The following is a 15,447-nucleotide window of genomic DNA, read 5'->3' on the forward strand; positions in this document are numbered from 1 at the left end:
CTTTGCTACTGTTTAGTAAATAAAAGCATTTATCAATATTATTCCTGACCGATTACCTTTTTTTCCCCCTTTCCCTGGCTCATTCTCACGGTACCTACCTGACATCAAGATAGAAGAAATTCAAAACTAGAAAATTTGTATTTGGAACAAAATACACAACTTTTTGAAATAACATTACATAAACAGTTACTTCTACATTATCTCTGGTTACATATTATATCATAGTGTATTTCATCATCCAGTGCCCGAAATTGAAGAACGTTCACTTCATATCAAAGGTAAATGTCCATTCCATGTTCCTATCCTTTATTCAAATATTCCCAACCTCTTAAAAAACTGAATGAAATTCGTTTTTCCATTACAGTCCGCCTTTTCGTTAACAACGACTATTTACTTCTTAAGTAAAAACTGTTTTTAGTTCATTAGGAATCGTTATAATGTTGCAGGTCTTTGCAAGGATTTCCAGCAACTTTGAAGCCAAGAATCCAGCAATATTGCTAGACGCCGGAACCCACGCTCGCGAATGGGCTTCCACCGCTGTAATTTTGACCCTAGTAAACAGTCTGCTTCGAAACAACACAGACCTTTTAAGTGGAGTCGACTGGTACATCATTCCTCTGGTGAACCCAGATGGGTACGAATACTCGAGAAATTTCGTAAGTAAATAAATGAACTGTTCACAATATTTGAACAGATGTAAGAAAATTCATCACCTCATTTTCCGTAGGGTAAGCGGAGAGAATAGAATGCCTTATCACTCTGTCTTTGCATACTTCTTCTTATTTGATGGCTTTTTGCTGCCGTTTTCATTAGAAAACGGCAGCAAAAAGCCAATTATGGCATCTTATAGAAATTGTGTTGTAGATTTTTTTACATCATCCGCCGTTATTTCGCCATCCATTTGCTTTTTTTCTATATTTCATCATCACTACCCTATTCGTAATCAGCAAAGGGCACTGCATTGGTAGGCACTCCAAATGCAGCGCATCTTGATGACTTGTGTTACATGGAAGCAGCGTCGTAGCTAGTTTTCGTAAATATATCAAGCTATCGAATATCCATTCCAAAAGCCAAAAAAAATGGAAAACGATTTTTTTTTTCAGTTAAGACTTTTAGGCAGTGCGCCTCGGGCAGTCGCCAGCCTGCCCGCATCAAAAATAAGGTGATTAGTCTTACGCATTAGGTTCCAGCCCAGGAACAATGATATTTATATTGCAGTGTCAAACCAATAGGATCTCAGTAAATTTCCATCAGATTCTTTTTTTGAGATTTTTACATGAGAGTAGGCGTCGAGTCTAAAATGAGAATAATCGTCTATTGTTAGTATTATGAATCTTCTCTACCCCCTAGAGAGTTATTAATCTAGGGATTTTTATTTTTTTAATACGACGACACTTCGCTTCATATAATGGCAACACTGATGATTAAACGTCAAATTAAACGTAAAAAAAAAAACTGAAATAAACGAATGCGGTTTGGTTAATTCAACCTAATTAAGTGTTTTGGGTAATGCAATAATGTTCTAAATTAAAATCATCATAATAAAATAAAATAAATAAAACAATGTTTGATTTCACGAGTTTATATTTATTTGACGTTTAATCATCAGTGTGGCCAGTTATGAAGCAAAATGTGAACACATGCAAAAAATATAAATCCCCAAATTAATCATACTCTAGAGCAGAGGTTCCCAACCCCGTGCCCGCGGAACGATTTGTATGTGCCCGCCAATATTCGACAGACAGATTTTAAAAAAAAACATTAATTAACCCTTATACTGCTAAACAACGATATATCGTTGTTGTTAATCCCTATCATAAAGTTCTAACTAGACTGATGCTGACGTCATAATCCCCAAAAGGGTAAATGAATTCGCGAACTGCTTGTTGCACTTAACCGTCAGTGGTATATAACATTTTCAAAACATAAAAATTACTTATTCGACGGGTTATTATTTAGTTTCGTACCTATTTCAGGCCTACGGAAAATTTAATACAAAAAATATTTTCTTACGCGCAGTAAAAATTTAAGCATTAAATTGTACAGCAAAGTTTCTTGAAAATGAATAAAAAATAATTAAAAATATTTTAATGAAAACGAACATTTTTGAACGACGTCACTGGTTCATATGAATCAACCAATGATAAGAGGGTTGTTTAAGATTTCCGGTTTGCTAATCGCCAATAAACCAATCAACAGAACTAACCGAGAAGAAGCGGAAGAGACCTTGCGACGTCACACGCGGATTAATGTCAGAAATACAAAACTTTAAAAGATCGTAGCGCTGAAAATACGATACATAAAAATTGAAAAAAAAAGGTTCGTCTATTAACAATTTATTTTTTTAAACCACTAAACATCCTCATTATAAATTTACTTGTGATGTTTAAATTCACAGTGCTTTAAAGAAAAGAGAAACGACTAAACACAGGAAACTTCTAGCTAGTCGGGACCTGAAACAGTGATTTTTTTTACATTCCAGAAACAGTGAAATAAAGAATAAATCAATGTTAATAGTAAGATTTTTTATCACTTATATGACATCTGAGGAAAATAATTATATTCGGTGTTTTCCCCGCTATTAAACCCGATTCAGTGATTACGAAAATACTGATGTACTTCCGTAATGAATAACTATTTGTATACTTTACCTTTAATATAAAAAATCTTATCTAGTGAGGTCCCTATATCACTGGAAAACCCCATAATTAAGAATATAAACAAATAAGTAAAGAGCCATAAAACATAAAAATAATTCACCATGGAACCTAATGATTGTCAATTAGGAGGTTTGAATATTAAAAAAATCATTTGTTAATTTATTATAATGGGTACCCACAGTAATGGGAAATCAAAATGTTTTAGCTGTTCATTAGGTAGTAAATATTACTCTACTAACAAAACGTAATTATTACTATACAAACTCTATTCTACAAACTATTCTACAAAGAAAACGTAAATGAGGTATATCAGCTCGATATTGATCCAAAAATACTTCAGAAAAAGCTTCTTTGATTTTGTGCTCTTTGTAAGAGTCATATTATAAATTATTATCACTATCACTTAAAAAAATATCATTATTGTCTAATTCACTTTCGGAATAGGTTCAGCTGCTAAGCCTCTGAGTTTCTCGGCGAGATACTATTATTTCTTTATCACTTTTACTATCCGTTATCATTTTGAATGATATATTTTGTAAATTTATTCATAATAAAAAAGACGCTTTGCAGAGTTAAATTGTTAGTTAAAGTAACAAAGTAAGATTAAAAATATATATAAATGTAAAAAATATGTAATTTACCTCAGCTGTTTGTAATTTCGGCAACTGTTGTCTATCTCGCTCAATCCATTATGCGTGAACTAGCTATTAGTGAAACGGAATATTTTTCATTTACCGGTTTACAAATTTCAAGATATATTTTACTCAATTTTCGTTTGGCATGCATCTATGGAAGTGGTAGGTTTGATAATATATAACAGAGCACTTTGCCCCGCAATCAACAAAAAAACTATCATAATTATTTCGTTTCAATAATAACAATGCGCCTTTAGATTGCAGTACGAGATCAGTTTTGTTTGTTTTTATTTTCAATTTAGAAAGGGTTTACAACCCCTGTACGAAAATTGTCTATTTGCGGCACGAATTTTCTATCTTGCTCACTCCATTGGGTTTGAACTAGATATTTATGAAATGGAAGATTTTTCTTGGAATCGCTGTTAATTGATAAAACAGTAGTGTGTTTGGAAAACAACGTATTCGATAAAATATTTTTGAAATGTATAAATAAGAGGATTTCTGATTAGATTCTTGAAAAACTGCGTAGCAGCGTAAGGGTTAAGAATGTGAATTATTTTTATTTATTTGTTACAGTTTTTTTTTTGAGTGCCTGGGTTTATTAAATACGTTCGTATGTTTGCGATATTGTATGTATGAGTGGTTCCTTTGCTGACAGTACTGTCACTTGTCGCAACTTGTCTAGCGGCGAGTCAGACTGCATTCTTCACGCTAGCCTGGAACGGGGAGTGTTATTTGCACATCATTCCTTTTACGCGCAGAAAACCCGAAGTGAACGAACGCCACGAACTGAGCCGAGCCTGAGCATTTCCCACATATGAAGAAAAGCTAGGTAACAATGAATTAAACGGGTTATTATTGATTAATCATCTTCAAGTGTTTAAAAAATAGTTTGAAGAGAGACTTTTGCAGTTTACACATATCGAGCCAATTGTTTCCTTCTGGATCAATCCTTTTATTTGTCAAATAAATGTGATGGAAATGGCCGCATGCATTGCAGATTTTGTTCAGGGTAAGACAGAAGGCGGTGAACCTGGCTTGGACACGTGCTGCGCATGTCTCGGGGGAACCTAAACCCAAGTTGCCTCTTATTTAAACCTGCGGGATCACGCCGTCCTGGAAGGCCGTCTATGACGATCGTTATTCGGTGGAATTAAGGGGCGCTGGATTGACATGGGAAGAAGCGAGAGTGCTGGCTGGCATAGGGTCTCCAGGGGTGGTATTCTGAACCACTCTCGTGGGCCTCTCTACCTCGTTAAAATCATTTTGGTATCCTGAACGAATCTCGTAATAGGTATCGTTAAAACCACGCATGCGCACAGCACACAAATAAACTAACCTTGTAAATCTGGCAAACGTCAAACATGCGACCCGCGAGATGTTTCGTTTTTAAAAATGTATGTTTATTTTTTATTGTGAGCTACTAAATTGGCAATTAAATATATTGCGTCATCTGTAAAAACTCAAAAGACGCCATTATACAAATTACGACAAATCCATTTGTGCTCATAAATTGGAGGTTCGTAAGTTTTTTTAAATTTGTCTGGACATTTTTAGTCTTTGTCAAAAATAACGGAGTTAATACAGGTAAGTACTCGCAATTAATAAATTTAATCAATTTAAACACGTACTATATTGTCAAAATATTAGTCAGATCGATTTGAGGTCTTTTTTCCTCGATCTAGATCTGGCACAGTTCGAGTATGTCAGTCGGTGTTGATTATATTTCAACACCAAATTCGTTTCTAATTTATATTAATTATTAATTTATATATACATACATTATCGTACGAAACTCGGGATACACATTTAATGCATCTTAATCATGCTATAAAGGTTCCTAAAGATTGCCATATTGAAGCTAATTAAATGACAAGACGATGCATTGATTGATTGTTTAGTATTCCCAAAGACATACGGTCGGCCGTCGGCTTTTGTACTTTCTACTTTTGCGTAATTCACTATTTCAGGCATTTAAATAAATTATGTTTTTTACAGATTTTTATCAAAAATGCAAACATTCTTCGCTTCCATGCAGGTGCTCCCTCGGTTAACTAGTCATAACTATGTTAAGATAATATGTTATGAGGAAAATAATGAATCAAGTCATTAAGGAAACTGACAGGGAAGGTGTGCCTACATTAAGACAATTTCAGTAGAATTATAATATATGGAACGCAATAAGCAATATTGGATACTTGTGGGCTGAAATAAAAAAGTAAAAAATGAAAGGTTCCTGTAAACAATTATGCCCGCAAATGATGAATTTTGAAGAAACTCTGGAAACTATCACAGATAATATAGTATAGGACTTCAACAATGAAGATGTTAACAAGTTAATTGAATATCACTCAGAACCTCTGTCAAATGACTGCTTAATTGCAACAACTGGTAAATGAAATACACAGTTAATGTAAGGAAAAAGCTGATAAAATTGTCTTTGACAGTAAAAAATATGAATGAAGCCTTATCTATTTTGAAAATTAAATACAGCATGTTAATATATAGAACTCTTTATCAAGAAAACAAAAAATATGGAAGTATTTAACTAACTCTTGAAAAATTTATAAAGAATCACCTGAAAGCACTTAAACACCTCATTAACTTAATTAAAAAATACATATTTTTTACATCCCTCGACTTTCGAACATTCAACATTCGCACACATTTTCAGGAACCAATTATGTGCGAAAGTCTACTGTATTTCAATGCTTGGGACAAGATGTCGCTCTAATGGTTAGTAATACTGTAATTATATGTCTGTATACTGATAACATAATGAATCATTACATGCAAGAACATTTTTTGCTCAAATTATAATTGAAGCTGTAAGGTTTAAATATCAAATCAAAATACATATAAATTTTAAATCCTTATTTCAGATTTGCTGTCACAATCTCTGAATGTGTAAGTACAAAATGAACCAGTGCAAGATCTGTTTGTTTGATCCCATATCGTTGAAATATACTTATTCTTCTGACATTCTCAATTATTCTTCTTCGTTTTTTCATGGCCTTTTCACATCTCAACTCGGGTGTTCTGGCCAGTGTCGAGTATTTTTGTTTTTTTTTTTACATATATATACACATGTGTTAGTAATATAATATGTACAAGTTAGTATGTTAGTATTTAATGTAATATAAACATATAATAATAAAACATATTTACAGCTTTACACCATTTACAACTAGATATTTACATAGGATTTTAAATACACGTTTATTGGGTGGGGACAGGAGAGTTAGAATATGAATAGGGAATGGGATATTAATATCAGAGAGGTCGGATAGGAAATCAGGATAACAATCATTTATGGGGCATCCAAAAAAAATATGGTTTAAATCTTCCTCATCTAGCTGACATTCGCAAATGACAGAGTCCCGGACATGGATTCTGAACAGGTGAGAACCATTGCAGCAGTGCCCAATGCGCATTCTGCATATGGAGGATGTCTCAAACTTGTTCAGAATCACTTTGGAAAACCAAGGCTTTTCTGTTACATTTGGTTTCAGTTGGAAAAGATGTTTACCCTTGGCTTGGGAAGAGGCTACCCAATATTCTTGCCATGTGCGAAGTTGCTTCTCCTTCGTCATAACAAGGAGATCACCTAGTGGTAGTAAATTACTATAGGCAGGATCCCCGGAGTGGACCGCCTCCTTTGCTAACGCGTCCACTTTTTCGTTACCGGGAATACCACAATGGCTAGGGATCCAGGACATAACAATACTCTTATTGGATGCCTCTGATAAAGAAAGAAGAAATCGAGTTTCCACGCAGAGCTCATCCTCGGGATAAAAGGATGGAGGGGATTTGATTTTTTGTAAGGCACTCAAGGAATCCGACAGGATAAGGAACTTGCTATATTGTGAGCTTAAGGCGTATTTGACAGCTTCTCGGATTGCGATACATTCTGCGGTAAATACAGATGCATTCTTGTGCAATTTGTACAATCTTTGAAAGTTGTTGTCTTCACAATATATAGCCGCACCCGTATGGGTTGCCGAATCTGACCGAGATCCATCAGTGTAGATAATTTTCCAACCTATCCATCTTGACGACCGAATACGGTTGAATGTACACCGGGGCTGTAGGTGGCTTTCGACTCCGAATGTGAGTTCAATACTTGGGGCATAAATAGAAGTTTTAAATGGGAAACGATAAAGGGGAAGAAGGTCTTTAGGATAAATGTTAGATTCGAAAGATTTGTAAAAATGAAAACTGTTGACTAGTAAAGGGGGTGGTTTATGAAACCAAAAAGATGAGGGTGTCACGCAGTCAGAGAGAAACTGTACCTTTTTGAGGAGCAGGTTGTTTTTTTGGACAGAGCATTTTAGAAGAAATCTATCCGCCAAGTATTGTCTTCTCATACCGAGTGGGGGATCACAAGCTTCTACTTGTAAAGCGTTAATTGGAGATGACTTCATGGCTCCGACGACTAGTCTCAGACTTTGGGATTGGATCCGGTCAAGTCTTTGGAGATTCTTAGATTCTTTTTGATTCCTATTTTCTAATAGAGAGTTATTTACAACTCGTCGAAAATGGCCCTCAAAATTAAATGTTTAAGTAAATCATAAGAACACAAATCTCTTTTAAAAAAATATATAAATATATAGTGAATTTTTATACCGTAGAATAAATAAATGTAGGTAATCATCATCATCATTTCAATTCCGCACCTAATTGCATAGGGCACTGCATTGGTACACCAATCGCAGCGTATCTTGATCTTTTTGTTGCTTAAAGAAAAGATGATCAATCGTACGCTTGGAGTGCCAGTCAAGGGACTATGAAATATTGTACTGTAAAATCACATTTAAAATAAATATTTCATGTCTACCATGTCAGGAACTGAACCTGAGACCTCTTGCATGATAAGCAAATGCGTTGAGAGGATGTGAGAATACATTTTCTTGTAACAAAAGGTAATATAAATAAAAATAATTTCAAATGTACTGTTTTCGTAAAACTAACTAACTAAAACTAAAGTAAATACAATTCTTGGCCAGAGCCCTTATTTCTCCCGGTGAAAGTGATCACATTAAGGTTCCTTATATTTGAAATATGTGTTTAAATATTTATGTGTGAGATATGACTATATTTTAATTACGTATGAAAGGGAAACTAAAACACAAAATATTTTTTCAATAACAGTACTTGCACTGTAGTTTATAAGTTTTTAGGTATAAAATAATAAAAAAGAACTACAAAAAACTAACTAGAATTTAGCTAATGCTCTACATTTGTGAGAAAAGGTTTGAGTGTTTAATGTAGTTGTTGTAGACTCATTTCTGTAGTCCGCTTTTCTGCTCTGCCACATATTTACTCCCATTTTCTCAGATGATCATAAAGGTGTTAAAAATTGACACCAAATTGCAACATTTGATATTTCCTCTTTGCTAAAAATAAAAAAACAAAAAATTATATAATTTACAATACATTTTTAATTACATTTATATTTAGTACAAAATGACATCCTAAAATAAGCACTTAAAATAGTAAAATATATCTTATTTAGGTTAGTTGGAAGTTATTCATCAGGTATTGCAATAAACCTGCCAATATACATATTTTTGTATATTGTACAAAAGTTCATCAGTACACGCAAGAATCAAACACCCTAATTATTCCGCATATTGTTAAACCTTTTAAAAAGAAAACTTTGAAGGCTATATTTTGTGATTTATATGTTTTATTTCTCAGAGCAAATTATTATGCAGTAAAGGTAATATTTTTTAAGTTGTCTGTAGGTATTGTGATTATGATATTGCAATTCAAATATGTGTAAGCTGATTAATTCTAAATATTCAAAATGATATAAGCGATGTCATATGTAATGGTATAACTTTGTATTTTCCATATGGTGACAAATTTCCTTTTGTTAGGACATGCCAACGTGAGCTGTAGAGAAAATATTTAATATAATATTAATTTTAAACTAATACAAGATATTTTAATAGTACTTACTTTATTTTTAAAAAATTCTTATGTACTTTGGCTCTTAATCTGTTTGGTAATAAAAAAACATTTGAAAAAATAACAAATTGGGTATTATTTAAAGCAAATCTAATAAATAGTTTAATATGGAAATAAATGATGATTGATATTTAAATATACAAATGTATAATAACTGTGTAGGTAGTGATATTTCATTGTTTTTGCAACATCTTTAATACCCAGACTGGTATCTTAACTATAAAAATATATATATTACAATTTTTATAATAATAACTGAAGTATTGTATCCTTTTTTATTTAGATTTATCTGTATAATAAAGATATCAGTCATAAAGGTGTAGCGACGAATCTTGCTACTGATTATTTCAGATTTGTGAATTTAAGTACCACTTATCTTTAATTTTTTAGTAAATTACAATTTAAAATGAGAATTTTCAAGAGTGCAAAAAAAACTTGAATTACTTAATAAACAATGTGTCCCACCTCCAAGCAGATGACGAATAGTTTGATATCCATATATTCCATTACAGCATAAATTTAAAGAGCTAATCGATATCATCCCTTCGAAAGATCCGCTTTACTGGTTTAATATAATCTGAAAAAATACACTTATAAAGGTTAAATTATTTACAGATGTTCTAAAAGAGAATGAGATTTTTCTTAGAAGATAATATCATTAAAAGTCTAGACATTTATAGAGCTTACTATTTACTACTATTATTATTAATATTGATTTAATATTTGTTTTAGTGCAAAGGTATAATTAAACACCACTATTCATAACATAAATTATATTATATTACAATAACCTTAATAATATTGTATCCTTTTTATAACACATGCTGTGAGCTATTATAAAGGGTGATGGGTTTAGCAAAATTAAATATCTTATGTGTATGCATGTCCAATTGTCTTTCATTGTTTCTTAATAAACATTTGTAATTTTTCACGTCTCTGAGGGAGTTTGTCGTTACAAGATTCTCTTACTTTTTTAACATATTATTTTCTGGATATTATGTATACCTGTGTTATTTTTATAAATACCTAATTTTACCTTTTTATTTTCATTATTTCTATATGTGTGAATTAAGATGTTCTATTTTGTAATGTACATATATATGAATAAATAAAATTGAAATACCACCACTAAACCACTAATAAAATAAATATTAATTATGAGGAAGACTAATGAACAAAGAAGACCAAAAAAGAGATGGCATGACCGAACCCAACAAATTATTTGAGAAGGATCTCATCAGTGGAACGGGCGGTACGGCAATACTTTGTAAGGCTCCCCTCCCACTAGGCAGCCTGGCTGCGGCAGCTAATACTACATATGACGGCTTATTAGATACCGCACACTAGGCAGCCAAGAATTCCTGGCTGCGGCAGCCATTAGAACGCGTTTGACGTGCACGGCAGCCAACTGGCTGCCTGCAGCCAGAACGAGACAAAGCAAATGTATGTGACTGCCTCAGTCTCCGCGCACTTGTCGTAGCAGCCAGAAGTATTTTATGAAACGAATTTGCAATGACTTTCGATACAGAAGATCCATAAAATAATTTTGAAATGAACCCTTTCAAGTAAAGGATGAATTTAATATCTTCTTTTTGGTTTGCGTTTCTTACGAGATAAAATGTAAACAAAAACATCTTCCACGTCCAATTTATTTGGACTGGCCGTCAGGCTGGCTGCTTTAACTGGCTTTGCAAAATTTTGACTGCGGCAGCCGAGCTGCCTAGTGGGCGGGAAGCCTAATTATCAACAAAAAAATTAAAGGGGAACATAAAAGCTGTTAATATATTACTTGCGATTTTAACCAAACAAAAATACTGCTGAAACGATAAGTATTTACATACATAATAATTATTTACATTACGAATATCAACAATTAAAACGAACAGTTCGCAGTAGCGGTATTGCTGTACCACTGCGGATATGGTAATACTTCAAAAGTTGGAAAAATCAGCACACATGCATGAGATTTTGTATGACTGCAAACGCATGTGTGTTGTATATCCTCTGGCTGTCCCGGGGAAAACGGCTTGGTGGTTTGTTTATTTTTTACTAACACTAGCTTATTCTTAACCTTTTACAATTTATAAATATTATAATGATTAACAACTTGAGAAAAAACTCGTAAGGTAGGTTTAAACCGTACACAATATATAAGTTTGATTAAAATACCGAATTAGATAAACATACCTTCAAATGATGATTCCTGTTGTCGCGCAAGATGTACATTTAGGGACGCTGTGGTTCGTATGCAAGTTTCTATAGAGTACAGTAGGTATTTCACAGAGGTTCTATAAAAATAAACAAAATCCCTAAGGACATGTAGATCCGGGGCATACTTATCATTTACAAAAGTAGTTGAACTGTCACTGTATGTTTGTTTATGTTTTGCATTGTTGCAATATAAAAAGTACAGTTTGACGCGTAGAAAAAATAAATACCCCACATGGCACACGTTATAAATTTTCATCAGGATAGCAAAAGCGTTATATTTTGTAATAGGTATATTCATCTCGTCAGTGACGCATGCGCACGAGTATATTTTCTCATTTTCGACACTCACGCTCTTGCGGGTAGATATCGAACTATGAAACGTCAATTATAAAACCGTCTAAATAACGAGAAATAACGATTGAGGTTTGGTAAATTCAACATAATTAAGTATTTTGGGTCATTCTTAAGGTCAAAATAATGTTTCTATTGAAAATCATTATTTTTGGTTTTATGTGTTCGAATTCATTTACGTAATTTGACATGTAATCATCAGAATTGCCATATAGAAAACCAAGTTTAACCGCGTTCAAAAAATAAAAATCCCTAAATCACACCACGTTATATTCTCGTCCGAAAGTCGAGATCATCTCGTGGGTGTCGAGAGTGATCAGAATACCACTGCTGGAGGCAACTGGTGATGTCCACATGCTCCACTTAGGAGCGGATGTGGAAAAGAAGAAGAAGAAAAAGACAGAAGAACTAGAGTTAGAAATTTTGGACCTTAAGAATGATATTTTGCTAAAATCCTTAATATCAGAGGACTTTTGGAATACAGTAGGCAGAGAAAAATTCCCATTTTTGAAAAAAGCGTCATATAAAATTGAATCATTTTTCGGTTCAACATATTTAGTCACTGTCACTGATGAGCATCTTAACGGTTGTTTGCTAACAGGATTATCGTCATACTCTCCTAATTATGAGGCACTGGCCAATGATATGCAATGCCAAAGATCATATTGACATACTGATGTTATATTTTTTTATAAAATGTTTTCTTTATATTTGTGTTTTTGTTTACGTTTTGTAAATACATTTCTCTGTGTGTACGCAATTTGAATAATAATTTTACTATTTTGAAACATTTTTGTTTATTATTTATTATTTATTGGAAAATGAGAAGTTATGGGAGGAGTTTGTCGATTAAAAATAAGTGGTGCCCGCCACCCTACCGATATTTAAGAATATGCTCTAGAGTAAGAAAAGGTTGAAACCCCTGCTCTAGAGGATAGAAAAGATTCAGAATACCACTCCAGAATTCTGGTTTTATTCTACAGTCGCATAAAATTATTGTTTTCCAAAAAAAAATAGACTTATGTTCTAATTTTACTATTTTTTATTATTTTTTCAAATTGTAATCGATTTTCGTTCTTTTTATTATTTTAGGACCGCATGTGGAGAAAAAACAGATCAAAACATTCAAACAGCAGTTGTTTTGGTACCGACTTGAACAGAAATTACGGCTTCCATTGGGGAGAGTCCGGAGTGAGCAACGACTCGTGTGACCCGCAGATATATCCCGGACCGTTCCCTTTTTCAGAAGTAGAAACCAGAGCTGTCAAATCCGTGATGAAAAATCACCTGGACAGAATTATGCTGTACATAACTCTACATGCGTATGGAAATTATATGGTTTACCCGTACGGATACACGGAAACGATACTGCCGAAGCAATGGGAGAAATTACACGAGTTCGCCACGAAAGTCACCGAAGCCGCTCGCTGGGTTAGTGGAAATGAGTACAAAATCATGAGCGGGGGGCAATGGTACCCGGGGGCAGGGGGCAGCGATGATTTTGCCTTTAGCCTCGGAATTCCATTTGTTTATACTATGGAGCTGACAGTCGGACATGGATTTATGTACCCAGAAAGCGAACTTCCAAAGCTGTTCAAAGAGACAGCTGCCATCTTTAAAACGGCCAAAAAGTTGATTCAAGAAGAGTACAAGAAATTGAAGACCTGGTTTTAAAAACCTCAAATGTCTCAAACCAACAATTTTTCTGGAAAGTGCTTAAGCGGAACACCGCGGTTTTACTTTTGTTTTTGTCTTTTAATTAAATAAAATCATAAATGTACGAGTACTTTAAGTGCACTCTACATAAATTGAACATTTTATAAATAATTATACAGGTGTCCCATAATCCAAGGTATTCCTTTTAAGTTAGGCCGGCTCATGACGCACCAAAAAATGCAAAAATGACCTCAATAAAAGTGCCTTAGTTTTTGAGATATTTCGACTTTTATGAATTTACCGAACATCTACGCCTTATATCAGTTTTTCGAGTGCCATTTCTTCAAATTTTCATATTTTAGGAACACTTTTCACTTTAATAAACCAAAGCAATTGTTTAGATCGGAATTCCTAATAAATGAAACAATTATACAATCAGCTCATTTTGCATTAAAAAGCAATATCTTTTTTTCGAAAGTAAAACATAGTATATGTTATATAATTTTAAAAACAATATAAATTGAACAATTTTTTAAGATAACTTGCCAGGTTTACAACGTATTTTTTTTCAAAGTTACCTAAAGATTTATTTTAAATTCATTGACCTGGCATTAATTTATTTTTTTCGCCAAAGCTAATCAGTATTTGTTATATTTGGGACTGTTATCAACAGAAAAGTTATTCGGAATTGTGAAACATAAATTAGAATCCTAAAATATTAAAATTTGAAGAAATGGCACTCGAGAAACTGATCTAAGGCGTAAATGTTTGGGAAATTCATAAAAGTGGAAATACGAGTACATCAAAAACTAAGGCACTTTTACTGAAGTTATGTTTACATTTTTTGGTAGGTCATGAGCTGGTCTAATACCCTTGAAATGAATACCTTGATATTTTTTGTTACAAATATCTGGAAAGAATAAAAATATGGACGCGACAACAATTTCTATATATGGTGCACTAACTTTTTGATATGAAGATTAATTTTTTAAAACTATTTGTGAACTTTCATATTTGTACATTAGCGGAGTTTTTGTCAAATAATGGCGATTTCTTCCAACCAACCAATAACATTAGAAGAGTTAATAATATAATTTTATCTTATGCGAGAAAAATTAATTTAGGAAATAAAATTAAATAAATACAAAAAAGGCTAGCAATGTATATTTATTATGTATGATAAATTTATCAAAATGGATACAAGTTTTCAATGAAAATAGGGAAGAAAGGGAAAGGATTGGGGGAGATAATAGGGAAGATGTTTCTTTAGGTGTGTTATTTTTTATGGTAAATAGTTGCACATTATCAAGTAAGTTGGTTCTTTTTTAATTTTTGTGTAGTCATTGTGTTGAAAGTGTGAGGTAAGTTATTACACATTTTTAGTCCATTGTTCATATGTCGGGATTGGCCTGTTTTTGTTAGCCTAGCTTAGCTATTTGTATGGGGTAGTGTTGTGATCTTCTTGTGTATGTCAGTTACTCTTGTCAGCGAGATGTCACCGTCTTTGATGGGTCGTTTTGTTATTTTGTGGATTAGTTGAAGTGTTTGTAGTTTTTTCAGGCCGTCTATTTCTAGGTGTTTTATTTGTTATTACTTATAGAGTTCCATATGATTGCTGTGAGGTAGTCTAGTAGATGGGAGATGATTTCACAGTGGAGCTGCATAAACACTTTCTTCTTCTTCTTAGTTTCTTTTGGCTTTTTTCACCCCTAACTGGGGTGTTTTAGCCAGTGTCAAGTTTGAGATTGACTTATTTTAAATATTCACACATGTGTTAGAACTATACATACAAGTGAGTGTGTTAGTATTTAATATAACATACACTTTACATAATATATAACTTATTTACAACTAAATACCATTTATAACCACATATTTACATAAAAAATTTAATATATGTTTATTGGGTGGGGACAAAAGAGTTAAAATATTAGTAGGGAATGGGACGCTGATTTTGGAGA

The 15,447-nt window shown here is 33.1% G+C and overlaps 1 protein-coding gene and 2 long non-coding RNA genes across 4 annotated transcripts; 2 read left to right on the plus strand and 1 right to left on the minus strand.

Annotated features, from left to right (window-relative positions):
* The first annotated feature begins 222 nt into the window (after positions 1-222).
* LOC148273517 (carboxypeptidase B-like) lies at positions 223-13,638 on the plus strand. The gene is made up of 3 exons (XM_088238610.1): positions 223-278; positions 447-656; positions 12,923-13,638. The coding sequence occupies exon 3, from the start codon at positions 12,929-12,931 to the stop codon at positions 13,502-13,504; it is 576 nt and encodes a 191-aa protein (XP_088094736.1). The 5' UTR covers positions 223-278; positions 447-656; positions 12,923-12,928; the 3' UTR covers positions 13,505-13,638.
* On the plus strand, positions 4,610-6,729 carry LOC148273518 (uncharacterized). Its single transcript, XR_015824560.1, has 3 exons — positions 4,610-4,882; positions 5,294-6,031; positions 6,178-6,729. It is a non-coding gene; the product is annotated as an uncharacterized LOC148273518 (long non-coding RNA).
* Positions 7,452-12,085, minus strand: LOC148273519 (uncharacterized). 2 transcript variants are annotated; one of them, XR_015824558.1, is made up of 3 exons: positions 11,456-12,085; positions 9,734-9,845; positions 7,452-8,691 (listed from the first exon to the last, which is right to left on the minus strand). It is a non-coding gene; the product is annotated as an uncharacterized LOC148273519 (long non-coding RNA). The 2 variants fall into 2 exon arrangements; XR_015824559.1 differs by having other exon boundaries at positions 9,713-9,845.
* Positions 13,639-15,447: the final 1,809 nt, after the last annotated feature.

The sequence above is a fragment of the Micrasema longulum genome, unplaced genomic scaffold (genome assembly GCF_059751315.1).
Source record: "Micrasema longulum isolate JH-2025_06_02 unplaced genomic scaffold, ASM5975131v1 h1tg001928l, whole genome shotgun sequence".
In the NCBI taxonomy this organism is placed as follows: domain Eukaryota; kingdom Metazoa; phylum Arthropoda; class Insecta; order Trichoptera; family Brachycentridae; genus Micrasema; species Micrasema longulum.

What these genes read in the sequence shown, in the direction of transcription:
- LOC148273517 (XM_088238610.1), top strand. Translation starts at nt 12,929, where the DNA reads ATGTGGAGAAAAAACAGATCAAAACATTCAAACAGCAGTTGTTTTGGT.